This window comes from Oncorhynchus kisutch, unplaced genomic scaffold, assembly GCF_002021735.2.
Source record: "Oncorhynchus kisutch isolate 150728-3 unplaced genomic scaffold, Okis_V2 scaffold3334, whole genome shotgun sequence".
In the NCBI taxonomy this organism is placed as follows: Eukaryota; Metazoa; Chordata; class Actinopteri; order Salmoniformes; family Salmonidae; genus Oncorhynchus; species Oncorhynchus kisutch.
Window position 1 is genome coordinate 136,910 of NW_022265279.1, and position 12,620 is coordinate 149,529.

The window sequence follows — 12,620 nt, forward strand, 5'->3', positions numbered from 1 at the left end:
GCAACAGGAAATGTGAATTGTTATGTGGTTTATAATTATTGGACATATTTTTGTAGGGGTTGATTAATTTTTCATAAGATTTGACATCTGTATTTCAGCAGAGGACTGCAAACAGCTTGGGTTAATCCTGAGATTTAACCTTGTGATTAATAATGATGAGATTATTGAATGATAATGGTCACCCTGGTCTTCTTGTACATCTTGCTTGAGGTAGCCTATAATAGTAGTAGTAAACTCAGCAAAAAAGAAACTTCCCTTTTTCAGGACCCTGTCTTTCAAAGATAATTCAAAAAATATATATAATAATTCACAGATCTTCATTGTAAAGGGTTCAAACACTGTTTCCCATGCTTGTTCAATGAACCATAAACAATTAATGAACATGCACCAGTGGAACGGTCCTATGTAAATGGTAGATTATCAGATACTCAACAGGGTCTGATTTCATTATTACTGAAACAGGATCCAAGTGGTAAATATAAAGATCCAGTTCATTAAAACAACTTGGAGGCCACTTGCACTTCAGTGCTGTGATGCAAAAACTCTAGCACATAGAATTAAAGCACATGGAATTAAAAAGGTTTTGTCTGACGTTATTCATTCTAATCAAACAGTTTTTTAAAATGGACTATACATTGGAGATAATATAAGACAAGTACTGGAAACAGTAGAACACTATGAAAAATCTGGGAAACCAGGCCTACTATTCAAAGCTGACTTTGAAAAGGCTTTTGATAAAGTACGATTGGAGTTTATATATAAATGGAACATTTACATTTTGGAGAATATCTTATAAAATGGGTTCAAATCATGTGTAGTAACTCTTGGTGTAAAATATTAGATAACGGCTACTTCTCAGAAGGTTTTAAATTGTCAAGAGGAGTAAAACAAGGTTGTCCACTATCACCATATCTATTTATTATGGCCATTGAAATGTCCGCTGTTAAAATCAAATTCAATAATAATATCAAGCAATTAAAAATCCAGGGCTGAAAAACAAAGGTGTCACTGTACTCTGATGATTCATGTTTTCTTTTAAATCCACAACTTGGATCCCTCCACAGCCTCAACGAGGATCTAGATACTTTTTCTAACCTCTCCGGATTAAAAGTAGAGCGCATAAACTAATGATGGGAAACAGAGGGTTAATTACAAGTCGCTTAATTGGGGAAATGTAAACCAGGTGTTCTCGGTATATACAAATCCTGAAATAAATAAATGATCTCACTCCAATACATTTCTATAGAAAGTTAGCAAAAACAGATCTTGCTACCATGGAAAGGTAAATACCTGTCTATTATGTGGAAAAGTCACCCTAATTAACTCTTTAGTCATATCCCAGTTTACCTTGATTAAACTCTTTACTCATATCCCAATTTACCCTGATTAACTCTTTAGTCAAGCCCAGGTTACCCTGCTTAACTCTTTAGTCATATCCCAGTTTACCCTGCTTAACTCTTTAGTCATATCCCAGTTTACCCTGCTTAACTCTTTAGTCATATCCCAGTTTACCCTGATGAACTCTTTAGTCATTTCCCAGTTTACCCTGCTTAACTCTTTAGTCATATCCCAGTTTACCCTGCTTAACTCTTTAGTCATATCCCAGTTTTCCCTGATGAACTCTTTAGTCATTTCCCAGTTTTCCCTGATTAACTCTTTAGTCATATCCCAGTTTACCCTGCTTAACTCTTTAGTCATATCCCAGTTTACCCTGCTTAACTCTTTAGTCATATCCCAGTTTTCCCTGATGAACTCTTTAGTCATTTCCCAGTTTTCCCTGATTAACTCTTTAGTCATATCCCAGTTTACCCTGCTTAACTCTTTAGTCATATCCCAGTTTACCCTGCTTAACTCTTTAGTCATATCCCAGTTTACCCTGATGAACTCTTTAGTCATTTCCCAGTTTACCCTGATGAACTCTTTAGTCATTTCCCAGTTTACCCTGCTTAACTCTTTAGTCATATCCCAGTTTACCTTGTTTACCCAGTTTACCAGATTAGTAAGAATGTCCCCATGTTATAGAATGACCCTTTTCCCTTTATTCAGATTACAAATAACTGAAAGTGAGATGTTGTAAAGGAAATCATCTCCCAAATATCGTTAAAAACAAGCCTTGAAAAGGTGGAAACAACTTCAATTTAACCAGAAAAGGCAGAACAAATATTACAGGAAATATTACACTCAAATATACTAATTGATAAAAAATAAAAAATAAAAAATCTTTTTCTAAAGAAAGTTAAAAAAAAAAGTTAGAATCTTCAAAAATTATATAAAAAATAGGACATGCAGCTTACAAAATCATATGGAAATGTCTGATCCCCAAAATACAACCAACTAATTGCAGCATTACCGCAAAAATGGAAGAGGAAAGTGGAAGGGGGAAAAGTGAGGAACTTGTCTGTCGGCCCTGCAAGAATTATTAAGTATTAAAGACCAACTAAAAACCATTTTTTTAAAGAAAATTGTGATGAATAAAAAAGTACAACAGTTTCATTTAAGGACCGAAACACTGACAGCTCTGCCATTCATACCGATTCCATGTCACATGGTTTATGAACTGATATGTAAAACGATGCCGGATTCAAAACTGAATTTTTTATTTAAATTATTAACACATTTCTTGCAACCAATAGAATTAGAATAACAGTGAAGACATCAAAACTAAATAACAAATGGAATCATAACAATAACAAGTGTTAAACAATTCAAAATGTAATTTATATTTGAGATTCTTCAAATAGCCACCCTTTGCCTTGACAACAACTTTGCACACTCTTGGCATTCTCTCAACCGGTTTCATGAAGTGTTCACCTGAAATGCATTTCAATTAACAGGTGTGCCTTCTTAAAAGTGAATTTGTGAAATGTCTTTCTTTCTTAATGCATTTGAGCCAATTAGTTGTGTTGTGACAAGGTAGGGGTGGTATACAGAAGATAGCCATATTTGGTAAAAGTCCATATTATGTCAAGAACAGCTCAAATGAGCAAAGAGAAACAAAGTATTGATGGACTGTCAAGACATGAAGGTCAGTCATTATGGAACATTTCAAGAACTTTGAAAGTTTCTTCAAGTGCAGTCGCAAAAACCATCATGCACTATGATGAAACTGGCTCTCATGAGGACCGCCACAGGAAATGAAGACCCAGAGTTACCTCTGCTGCAGAGGATAAGTTCATTAGCCTCAGAATTTGCATCCCAAATAAATGCTTCACTGATTCAAGTAAGAGACACATCTCAACATCAACTGTTCAGAGGAAACCGTGTGAATCAGGCCTTTATGGTCGAATTGCTGCAAAGAAAGAACTACTAAAGAACACCAATAAAAAGAAGAGACTTGCTTTGGCCAAGAAACACGATCATTGGAAATTAGACTGGTGGAAATGTGTCCTTTGGTCTGGAGTCCAAATTGAAGATTTTTTGTTTCCAACCTCTGTGTCTTTGAGAGACGCAGAGTAGGTGAACGGATGATCTCCGCATGTATATTTCCCACCGTAAAGCAGAGTAGAAGGAGGTGTTATGGTATGGTTATGGTATGGTGATGCTTTACTGGTGACACTGTCTTTGATTTATTGAGAATTCAAGGCACACTTAACCAGCATGGCTACCACAGCATTCTGCAGTGATACGCCATCCCATCTGGTTTACGCTTAGTGTGACTATCATTTGTTTTTCATCAGGACAATGACCCAAAACACCTCTAGGCTGTGTAAGGGCTATTTGACCAAGAAGGAGAGTGATGGAGTGCTGCATCAGATGACCTGGCCTCCACAATCACCCAAACTCAACCAAATTGAGATGGTTTGGAATGAGTTGGACCACAGAGTGAAGGAAAAGCAGCTAACAAGTGCTCAGCATATGTGATAACTCCTTCAAGGCCATTGGAAAAGTATTCCAGGTGAAGCTGGTTGAGAGAATGCCAAAATTGTGCAAAGCTGTCATCAAGGCAAAGGGTGGCTACTTTGAAGAATCTCAAAAATAAAATACATTTTGATTTGTTTAACACTTGTTTGGTTACAACATGATTTCATATGTGTTATGTCCTAGTTTTGATGTCTTCACTATTATTCTACAATGCCAAAAATAATAAAAAATAAAGAAAAACCCTTGAATGAGCAGGTAAAAACGTTTGCCCTGTAGTGTATGTATATGTATGTATATATGGGGGATTGGATGCAGACAATTACATTGATGGAAGCTACATTCTATATGAAATAATAAAGCTGAACTACCCCCTAAAATAAATCTGCACTAATAAGTTATGTAGCATTAATGTAGTATTAATGTAGTGTTGTAGTTGCACATAGTAGTAGTAGTAGTAATGTAGTAGTAACCTAGTAGCAGTTTAGTAGTTATGTAGCAGTAGTTTAGTAGTAGTTTAGTAGTAATCATGTTGTAGTTGTAGTAGTAATGTAGTGGTAGTTTAGTAGTGATGTAGTAGAAATGTAGTAGTAGTTTAGTAGTAGTGTAGTAGTAATGCATTAGTGGTTTAGTGGTAGTAGTGGTGTAGTAGTAGTAATGTACTAGTAGTAGTTATAGTAGTAGTAATGTAGTAGTAGTGTTGTAGTAGTAGTTATAGTAGTAGTAATGTAGTAGTAGTGTTGTAGTAGTAGTAATGTAGTAGTAGTGGTAGTTTAGTAGTAGTAATATGTGGTTTAGTAGTAGTTTAGTAGTAATGTAGTGTAATGTATTTTAGTGTAGTAGTAATGTGGTTTAGTGGTAGTTTATTAGTAATGTAGTGTAATGTATTTTAGTGTAGTAGTAATGTAGTAGTAGTTTAGTAGTAATGTAGTGTAATGTATTTTAGTGTAGTAGTAATGTGGTTTAGTGGTAATGCAGTAGCAATGTATTATTAGTGTAGTAGTAATGTTGTAGTAGGTTAGTAATAATGCAGTAGTGTAGTAGTAAGGTTGTAGTAGTTTAGTAGTAATGTAGTAGTAATGTATTGTTAGTGTAGTAGTGATGTTGTAGTAGGTTAGTAATAATGCAGTAGTGTAGTAGTAAGGTTGTAGTAGTTTAGTAGTAATGTAGCAGTAATGTAGTAGTACTGTATTGTTAGTGTAGTAGTGATGTAGTAGTAATGTATTGTTGGTGTAATAGTAATGCTGTAGTAGTTTAGCAATAGTGCAGTAGTGTAGTAGTAATGCGGTAGTAGTGTAGCAATGTAGTAGTAATGTATTGTTAGTGTAGTAGTCATGTAGTAGTAATGTATTGTTAGTGTAGTAGTAATGTAGTAGTAATGTATTGTTAGTGTAGTAGTAATGTAGTAGTAATGTATTGTTAGTGTAGTAGTAATGTATTGTTAGTGTAGTAGTAATGTAGTAGTAATGTATTGTTAGTGTAGTAGTAATGTATTGTTAGTGTAGTAGTAATGTAGTAGTAATGTAGTAGTAGTTTAGTAGTAATGCAGTAGCAATGTATTGTTAGTGTAGTAGTAATGTAGTAGTAGTTTAGTAGTAATGCAGTAGCAATGTATTGTTAGTGTAATAGTAATGTAGTAGTAGTTTAGTAATAATGCAGTAGTGTAGTAGTACTCACCCTGGTCTTCTTGTATATCTTGTTCTTGAGGTAGCTGAAGGTTCGGCTAACCTTGGTTCCACTCTTCCCATCTAAGTCAGTCCTCAGGGGACCCTCTATGTCCTCCTCAGATATACTGACACATGGGACAGAGAGGTTCATACACACAAACACACACACATGCATACACACACACGTCCGCATGAATGCACATGCACACACAGAGAAGGGACACACCCACTAATATATATATATATATATATATATATACCTGTATATACAGTTGAAGTCGGAAGTTTACATACACCTTAGCCAAATACATTTAAACTCCGTTTTTCACAATTCCTGGAATTTGATCCTAGTAAACATTCCCTGTCTTAGGTCAGTTAGGATCACCACTTTACTTTAAGAATGTGAAATGTCAGAATAGTAGTAGAGAGAATTATTTCTTTCAGCTTTTATTTCTTTCATCACATTCCCAGTGGGTCAGAAGTTTAGTATCAATTAGTATTTGGTAGCATTGCCTTTAAATTGTTTAACTTGGGTCAAACGTTTCGGGTAGCCTTCCACAAGCTTCCCACAATAAGTTGGGTGAATTTTGGCCCGTTCCTCCTGACAGAGCTGGTGTAACTGAGTCAGGTTTGTAGGCCTAATTGCTCGCACACGGTTTTTCAGTTCTGCCCACAAATGTTCTATAGGATTGAGGTCAGGGCTTTGTGATGGCCACTCCAATACCTTGACTTTGTTGTCCTTAATAAGCCATTTTGCCACAACTTTGGAAGTATGCTTGGGGTCATTGTCCATCTGGAAGACCCATTTGCGACCAAGCTTTAACTTCCTGACTGATGTCTTGAGATGTTGATTCAATGTGTCCACATAGGTGGCATCATGAGGATAGAAAATTATTTTGTGAAGTGCACCAGTCCCTCCTGCAGTAAAGCACCCCCGCAACATGATGCTGCCACCCCCGTGCTTCACGGTTGGGATGGTGTTCTTCAGCTTGCAAGCATCCCCCTCTTTCCTCCAAACATGACGATGATCATTATGACCAAACAGGTTTATTTTTGTTTCATCAGAACAGAGGACATTTCTCCATGTGCAGTTGCGTAGTCTGGCTTTTTTATGGCGGATTTGGAGCAGTGGCTTCTTCCTTGCTGAGTGGCCTTTCAGGTTATGTCAATATAGGACTCGTTTTACTGTAGATATAGATACTTTTGTACCGGTTTCCTCCAGCATCTTCACAAGGTCCTTTGCTGTTGTTCTGGGATTGATTTGCACTTTTCGCACCAAAGTATGTTCATCTCTAGGAGACAGAACGCGTCTCCTTCCTGAGCGGTATGACGGCTGCGTGGTCCCATGGTGAAAATACTTGCGTACTATTGTTTGTACAGATGAATGTGGTACCTTCAGGCGTTTGGAAATTGCTCCCAAGGACGAACCAGACTTGTGGAGGTCTACAAAGGCACTTAGTTTGAAGGTAGGCCTTGAAATACATCCACAGGTACACCTCCAATTGACTCAAATTATGTCAATTAGCCTATCAGAAGCTTCTAAAGCTTGACATAATTTTCTGGATTTTTCCATGCTGTTTAAAGGTACAGTCAACTCAGTATATTTAAACTTCTGACCCACTGGAAATGTTATACAGTGAATTATAAGTGAAATACTCTGTCTGTAAAGAATGGTTGTCGTGCACAAAGTAGATGTCCTAAGATGTCCTAATAGTTTGTTAACAAGAAATTTGTGGAGTGGTTGAAAAACGAGTTTTAATGACTCCAACCTAAGTGTATGTAAACTTCTGACTTCAACTGTATATACACATACATACACAGACATCTGGTATTACTGTCCTTGTGGGGAGCAAAAATTGATTTATATGATTATATATATATATATATTATATGAACCCTAAACCTAGCCCCTAATCCTAAAACCTGACCCATAACCCCTGATCCTAAACCTGACCCTAACTCTAATCCTAACCCCAACCCTAAACCCAACCCTAAACCTGACCCATAACCCCTAACCCTGACCCCAACTCTAATCCTAACCCCTAACCCCAACCCTAAACCTAGCCCCTAATCCTAAAACCTGACCCATAACCCCTGATCCTAAACCTGACCCTAACTCTAATTCTAACCCCAACCCTAAACCTAGCCCCTAATCCTAAAACCTGACCCATAACCCCTGATCCTAAACCTGACCCTAACTCTAATCCTAACCCCAACCCTAAACCCAACCCTAAACCTGACCCATAACCCCTAACCCTGACCCCAACTCTAATCCTAACCCCTAACCCCAACCCTAAACCTAGCCCCTAATCCTAAAACCTGACCCCAACTCTAAACCTAACACCTAACCCTAAACCTAACTCCTAACCCCAGCCCTAAACCTAACCCCTAACACCTAAACCTAACCCCTAACATCTAACCCTAAACCTAATCCCTAACCCAACCCCTAAAATCTAACCCCTAACACCTAAATCTAACCCTAAACCTAACCCCAACCCTAAACCTAACCCCTAACCCTAACTCCTAACCCTAAACCTAACCCCTAACCCTAACTCCTAACCTCAACCCTAAACCTAACCCCTAACACCTAACCCTAACTCCTAACCCCAACCCTAACCCCAACCCTAAACCTAACACCTAAACCTAACCCCTAACCCCAACCCTAACACCTAACACCTAACACCTAACCCTAAACCTAACCCCTAAGCCCAAAATAGAATTTGTCCTCATGGGGACGTCCTTGTTTTACTGTCCTTGTGGGATTTCCAGGTACCACCAGTATAGTAATATAAGCATGCGACATGCCACACAAACAACACACTACACACCACATGTGCTGTAACTCTGTAATGAGTAATGCAGTAGTCCTTCCTCACCTGTAAGCCAGAGAGCCAGAAGTGCTGGAGAATGACCTGGAACCTGAAGAGGAAGAGGACATGGAAAGGACCAGCTATAACCCCCAGGGGTCAGTTAGATCAACCTATCAAGCAACTCAGGGTAGGAGTGCTGATCTAGGATCAGGTCTCAGGGTGGGGAGTGCTGATCTAGGATCAGGCCTCAGGGTAGGAATCCTGATCTAGGATAAGGTTTCAGGGTAGGAGTGGTGATCTAGGATCAGGTCTAGGATCAGGTCTCAGGGTAGCAGTGTTGGTCTAGGATCAGGTCTCAGGGTAGGAGTGCTGATCTAGGATCAGGTTTTAGGGTAGGAGTGGTGATCTAGGATCAGGTCTAGGATCAGGTCTCAGGGTAAGAGTGTTGGTCTAGGTTCAGGTCCCCACCTGTCCATGTAATCTAATTCATTATGATCTGAAAGGCTACAATTTTCCTGAATCAGCACCCGACCCCAAGTCTTCTCCTAATCACACGGCCCCAAGTCTTCTCCTAATCACACAGGCGTAAGTCTTCTCCTAATCACACAGCCCCAAGTCTTCTCCTAATCACACGGCCCCAAGTCTTCTCCTAATCACACAGCCCCAAGTCTTCTCCTAATCACACAGCCCCAAGTCTTCTCCTAATCACACAGCCCCAAGTCTTCTCCTAATCACACAGCCCCAAGTCTTCTCCTAATCACACAGCCACAAGTCTTCTCCTAATCACACAGCCACAAGTCTTCTCCTAATCACACAGCCACAAGTCTTCTCCTAATCACACAGCCACAAGTCTTCTCCTAATCACACAGCCCCAAGTCTTCTTCTAATCACACGGCCCCAAGTCTTCTCCTAATCACACAGCCCCAAGTATTCTCATAATCACACGGCCCCAAGTCTTCTCATAATCACACGGCTCCAAGTCTCCTCAAAATCAAACAGCCTCAAGTCTCCTCATAATCAAACAGCCTCAAGTCTTCTCCTAATCACACAGCCCCAAGTCTTCTCAACCACACAGCCTCAAGTCTTCTCCTAATCACACAGCCCCAAGTCTTCTCAACCACACAGCCCCAAGTCTTCTCATAATCACACAGCCCCAAGTCTTCTCCTAATCACACAGCCCCAAGTCTTCTCCTAATCACACAGCCCCAAGTCTTCTCCTAATCACACAGCCCCAAGTCTTCTCCTAATCACACAGCCACAAGTCTTCTCCTAATCACACAGCCACAAGTCTTCTTCTAATCACACGGCCCCAAGTCTTCTCCTAATCACACGGTCCCAAGTATTCTCCTAATCACACAGCCCCAAGTATTCTCATAATCACACGGCCCCAAGTCTTCTCATAATCACACAGCCACAAGTCTTCTCCTAATCACACAGCCACAAGTCTTCTTCTAATCACACGGCCCCAAGTCTTCTCCTAATCACACGGCCCCAAGTCTTCTCCTAATCACACAGCCCCAAGTCTTCTCATAATCACACAGCCCCAAGTATTCTCATAATCACACGGCCCCAAGTCTTCTCATAATCACACAGCCACAAGTCTTCTCCTAATCACACAGCCACAAGTCTTCTTCTAATCACACGGCCCCAAGTCTTCTCCTAATCACACGGCCCCAAGTCTTCTCCTAATCACACAGCCCCAAGTCTTCTCATAATCACACAGCCACAAGTCTTCTCCTAATCACACAGCCACAAGTCTTCTCCTAATCACACAGCCACAAGTCTTCTTCTAATCACACGGCCCCAAGTCTTCTCCTAATCACACGGCCCCAAGTCTTCTCCTAATCACACAGCCCCAAGTCTTCTCCTAATCACACAGCCCCAAGTATTCTCATAATCAAACAGCCCCAAGTCTTCTCCTAATCACACAGCCCCAAGTCTTCTCCTAATCACACAGCCCCAAGTCTTCTCAACCACACAGCCCCAAGTCTTCTCATAATCACACAGCCCCAAGTCTTCTCAATCACACAGCCCCAAGTCTTCTCATAATCACACAGACCCAAGTATTCTCAACCACACAGCCCCAAGTCTTCTCCTAATCACACATCCCCAAGTCTTCTCCTAATCACACGGCCCCAAGTCTTCTCCTAATCACACAGCCCCAAGTATTCTCCTAATCAAACAGCCCCAAGTCTTCTCCTAATCACACAGCCCCAAGTCTTCTCCTAATCACACAGCCCCAAGTCTTCTCAACCACACAGCCCCAAGTCTTCTCATAATCACACAGCCCCAAGTCTTCTCAATCACACAGCCCCAAGTCTTCTCATAATCACACAGACCCAAGTATTCTCAACCACACAGCCCCAAGTCTTCTCCTAATCACACATCCCCAAGTCTTCTCATAATCACACAGCCCCAAGTCTCCTCATAATCACACAGCCCCAAGTCTTCTCCTAATCACACAGCCTCAAGTCTTCTCCTAATCACACAGCCCAAGTATTCTCCTAATCACACAGCCCCAAGTCTTCTCAACCACACAGCCCCAAGTCTTCTCATAATCACACAGCCCCAAGTATTCTCATAATCACACGGCCCCAAGTCTTCTCATAATCACACAGCCACAAGTCTTCTCCTAATCACACAGCCACAAGTCTTCTTCTAATCACACGGCCCCAAGTCTTCTCCTAATCACACGGCCCCAAGTCTTCTCCTAATCACACAGCCCCAAGTCTTCTCATAATCACACAGCCACAAGTCTTCTCCTAATCACACAGCCACAAGTCTTCTCCTAATCACACAGCCACAAGTCTTCTTCTAATCACACGGCCCCAAGTCTTCTCCTAATCACACGGCCCCAAGTCTTCTCCTAATCACACAGCCCCAAGTATTCTCATAATCAAACAGCCCCAAGTCTTCTCCTAATCACACAGCCCCAAGTCTTCTCCTAATCACACAGCCCCAAGTCTTCTCAACCACACAGCCCCAAGTCTTCTCATAATCACACAGCCCCAAGTCTTCTCAATCACACAGCCCCAAGTCTTCTCATAATCACACAGACCCAAGTATTCTCAACCACACAGCCCCAAGTCTTCTCCTAATCACACATCCCCAAGTCTTCTCCTAATCACACGGCCCCAAGTCTTCTCCTAATCACACAGCCCCAAGTATTCTCCTAATCAAACAGCCCCAAGTCTTCTCCTAATCACACAGCCCCAAGTCTTCTCCTAATCACACAGCCCCAAGTCTTCTCAACCACACAGCCCCAAGTCTTCTCATAATCACACAGCCCCAAGTCTTCTCAATCACACAGCCCCAAGTCTTCTCATAATCACACAGACCCAAGTATTCTCAACCACACAGCCCCAAGTCTTCTCCTAATCACACATCCCCAAGTCTTCTCATAATCACACAGCCCCAAGTCTCCTCATAATCACACAGCCCCAAGTCTTCTCCTAATCACACAGCCTCAAGTCTTCTCCTAATCACACAGCCCAAGTATTCTCCTAATCACACAGCCCCAAGTCTTCTCAACCACACAGCCCCAAGTCTTCTCATAATCACACAGCCCCAAGTCTTCTCAATCACACAGCCCCAAGTCTTCTCATAATCACACAGACCCAAGTATTCTCAACCACACAGCCCCAAGTCTTCTCCTAATCACACATCCCCAAGTCTTCTCATAATCACACAGCCCCAAGTCTTCTTATAATCATACAGCCCCAAGTCTTCTCCCAATCAGGGATAAAAGCAGATTAACCATTTTAATGCAGCGGGTTGGAGGAGAGAAAATGTTGGTCTTAAATACTGTATATAGCTCAGTCAATGAGCTTTCATACCGAAATATAGACGGAGAGCTGGTGAAGGAGAGTATATCAACAGCTATAGTAACAACATCATTTCTACTCATGGAAGCCATGCTATATTATTTATTATTACCTACAGTATCCACGGGTTGATTCCTAGGATGCTAGCTCTGACCTGCTAAGAGGATGGGTCAACAACAGGCTTTTATACTTCAGCTGTCTAGCTCACTGAAGGACCCACAGCTGGTTAGCAACTACATCAACCGCAATCCCAGAGTTCTAGGTGACATCTGTTGAGTAACACTGATCCTGTAGCTACAATACTAAGAGGGTACTGGTGCAGTCAACTGGGGATAACTACCTCAGTGTACTATCTCGAAGAGCCCTCTATCCTAGTGTACTTACTATAAGCACCCTAGATATCTAAGGGTACTTACACAAAGAGTCCTCATCATCACTAGATGACGAGGCCAGAGAAAGGA

General features: G+C 40.9%; 1 protein-coding gene across 1 annotated transcript in view; it reads right to left on the reverse strand.

Moving 5' to 3' along the window:
- The window catches only part of LOC116371495 (cell surface glycoprotein 1-like), a 43,141-nt gene that overhangs the window by 581 nt on the left and 29,940 nt on the right, over positions 1-12,620 (reverse strand). The window contains exon 6 of the mRNA XM_031820401.1: positions 5,536-5,650. Within this exon, the coding sequence (XP_031676261.1) occupies positions 5,536-5,650 (115 nt within the window). The remainder of the gene's footprint in view (positions 1-5,535; positions 5,651-12,620) is intronic.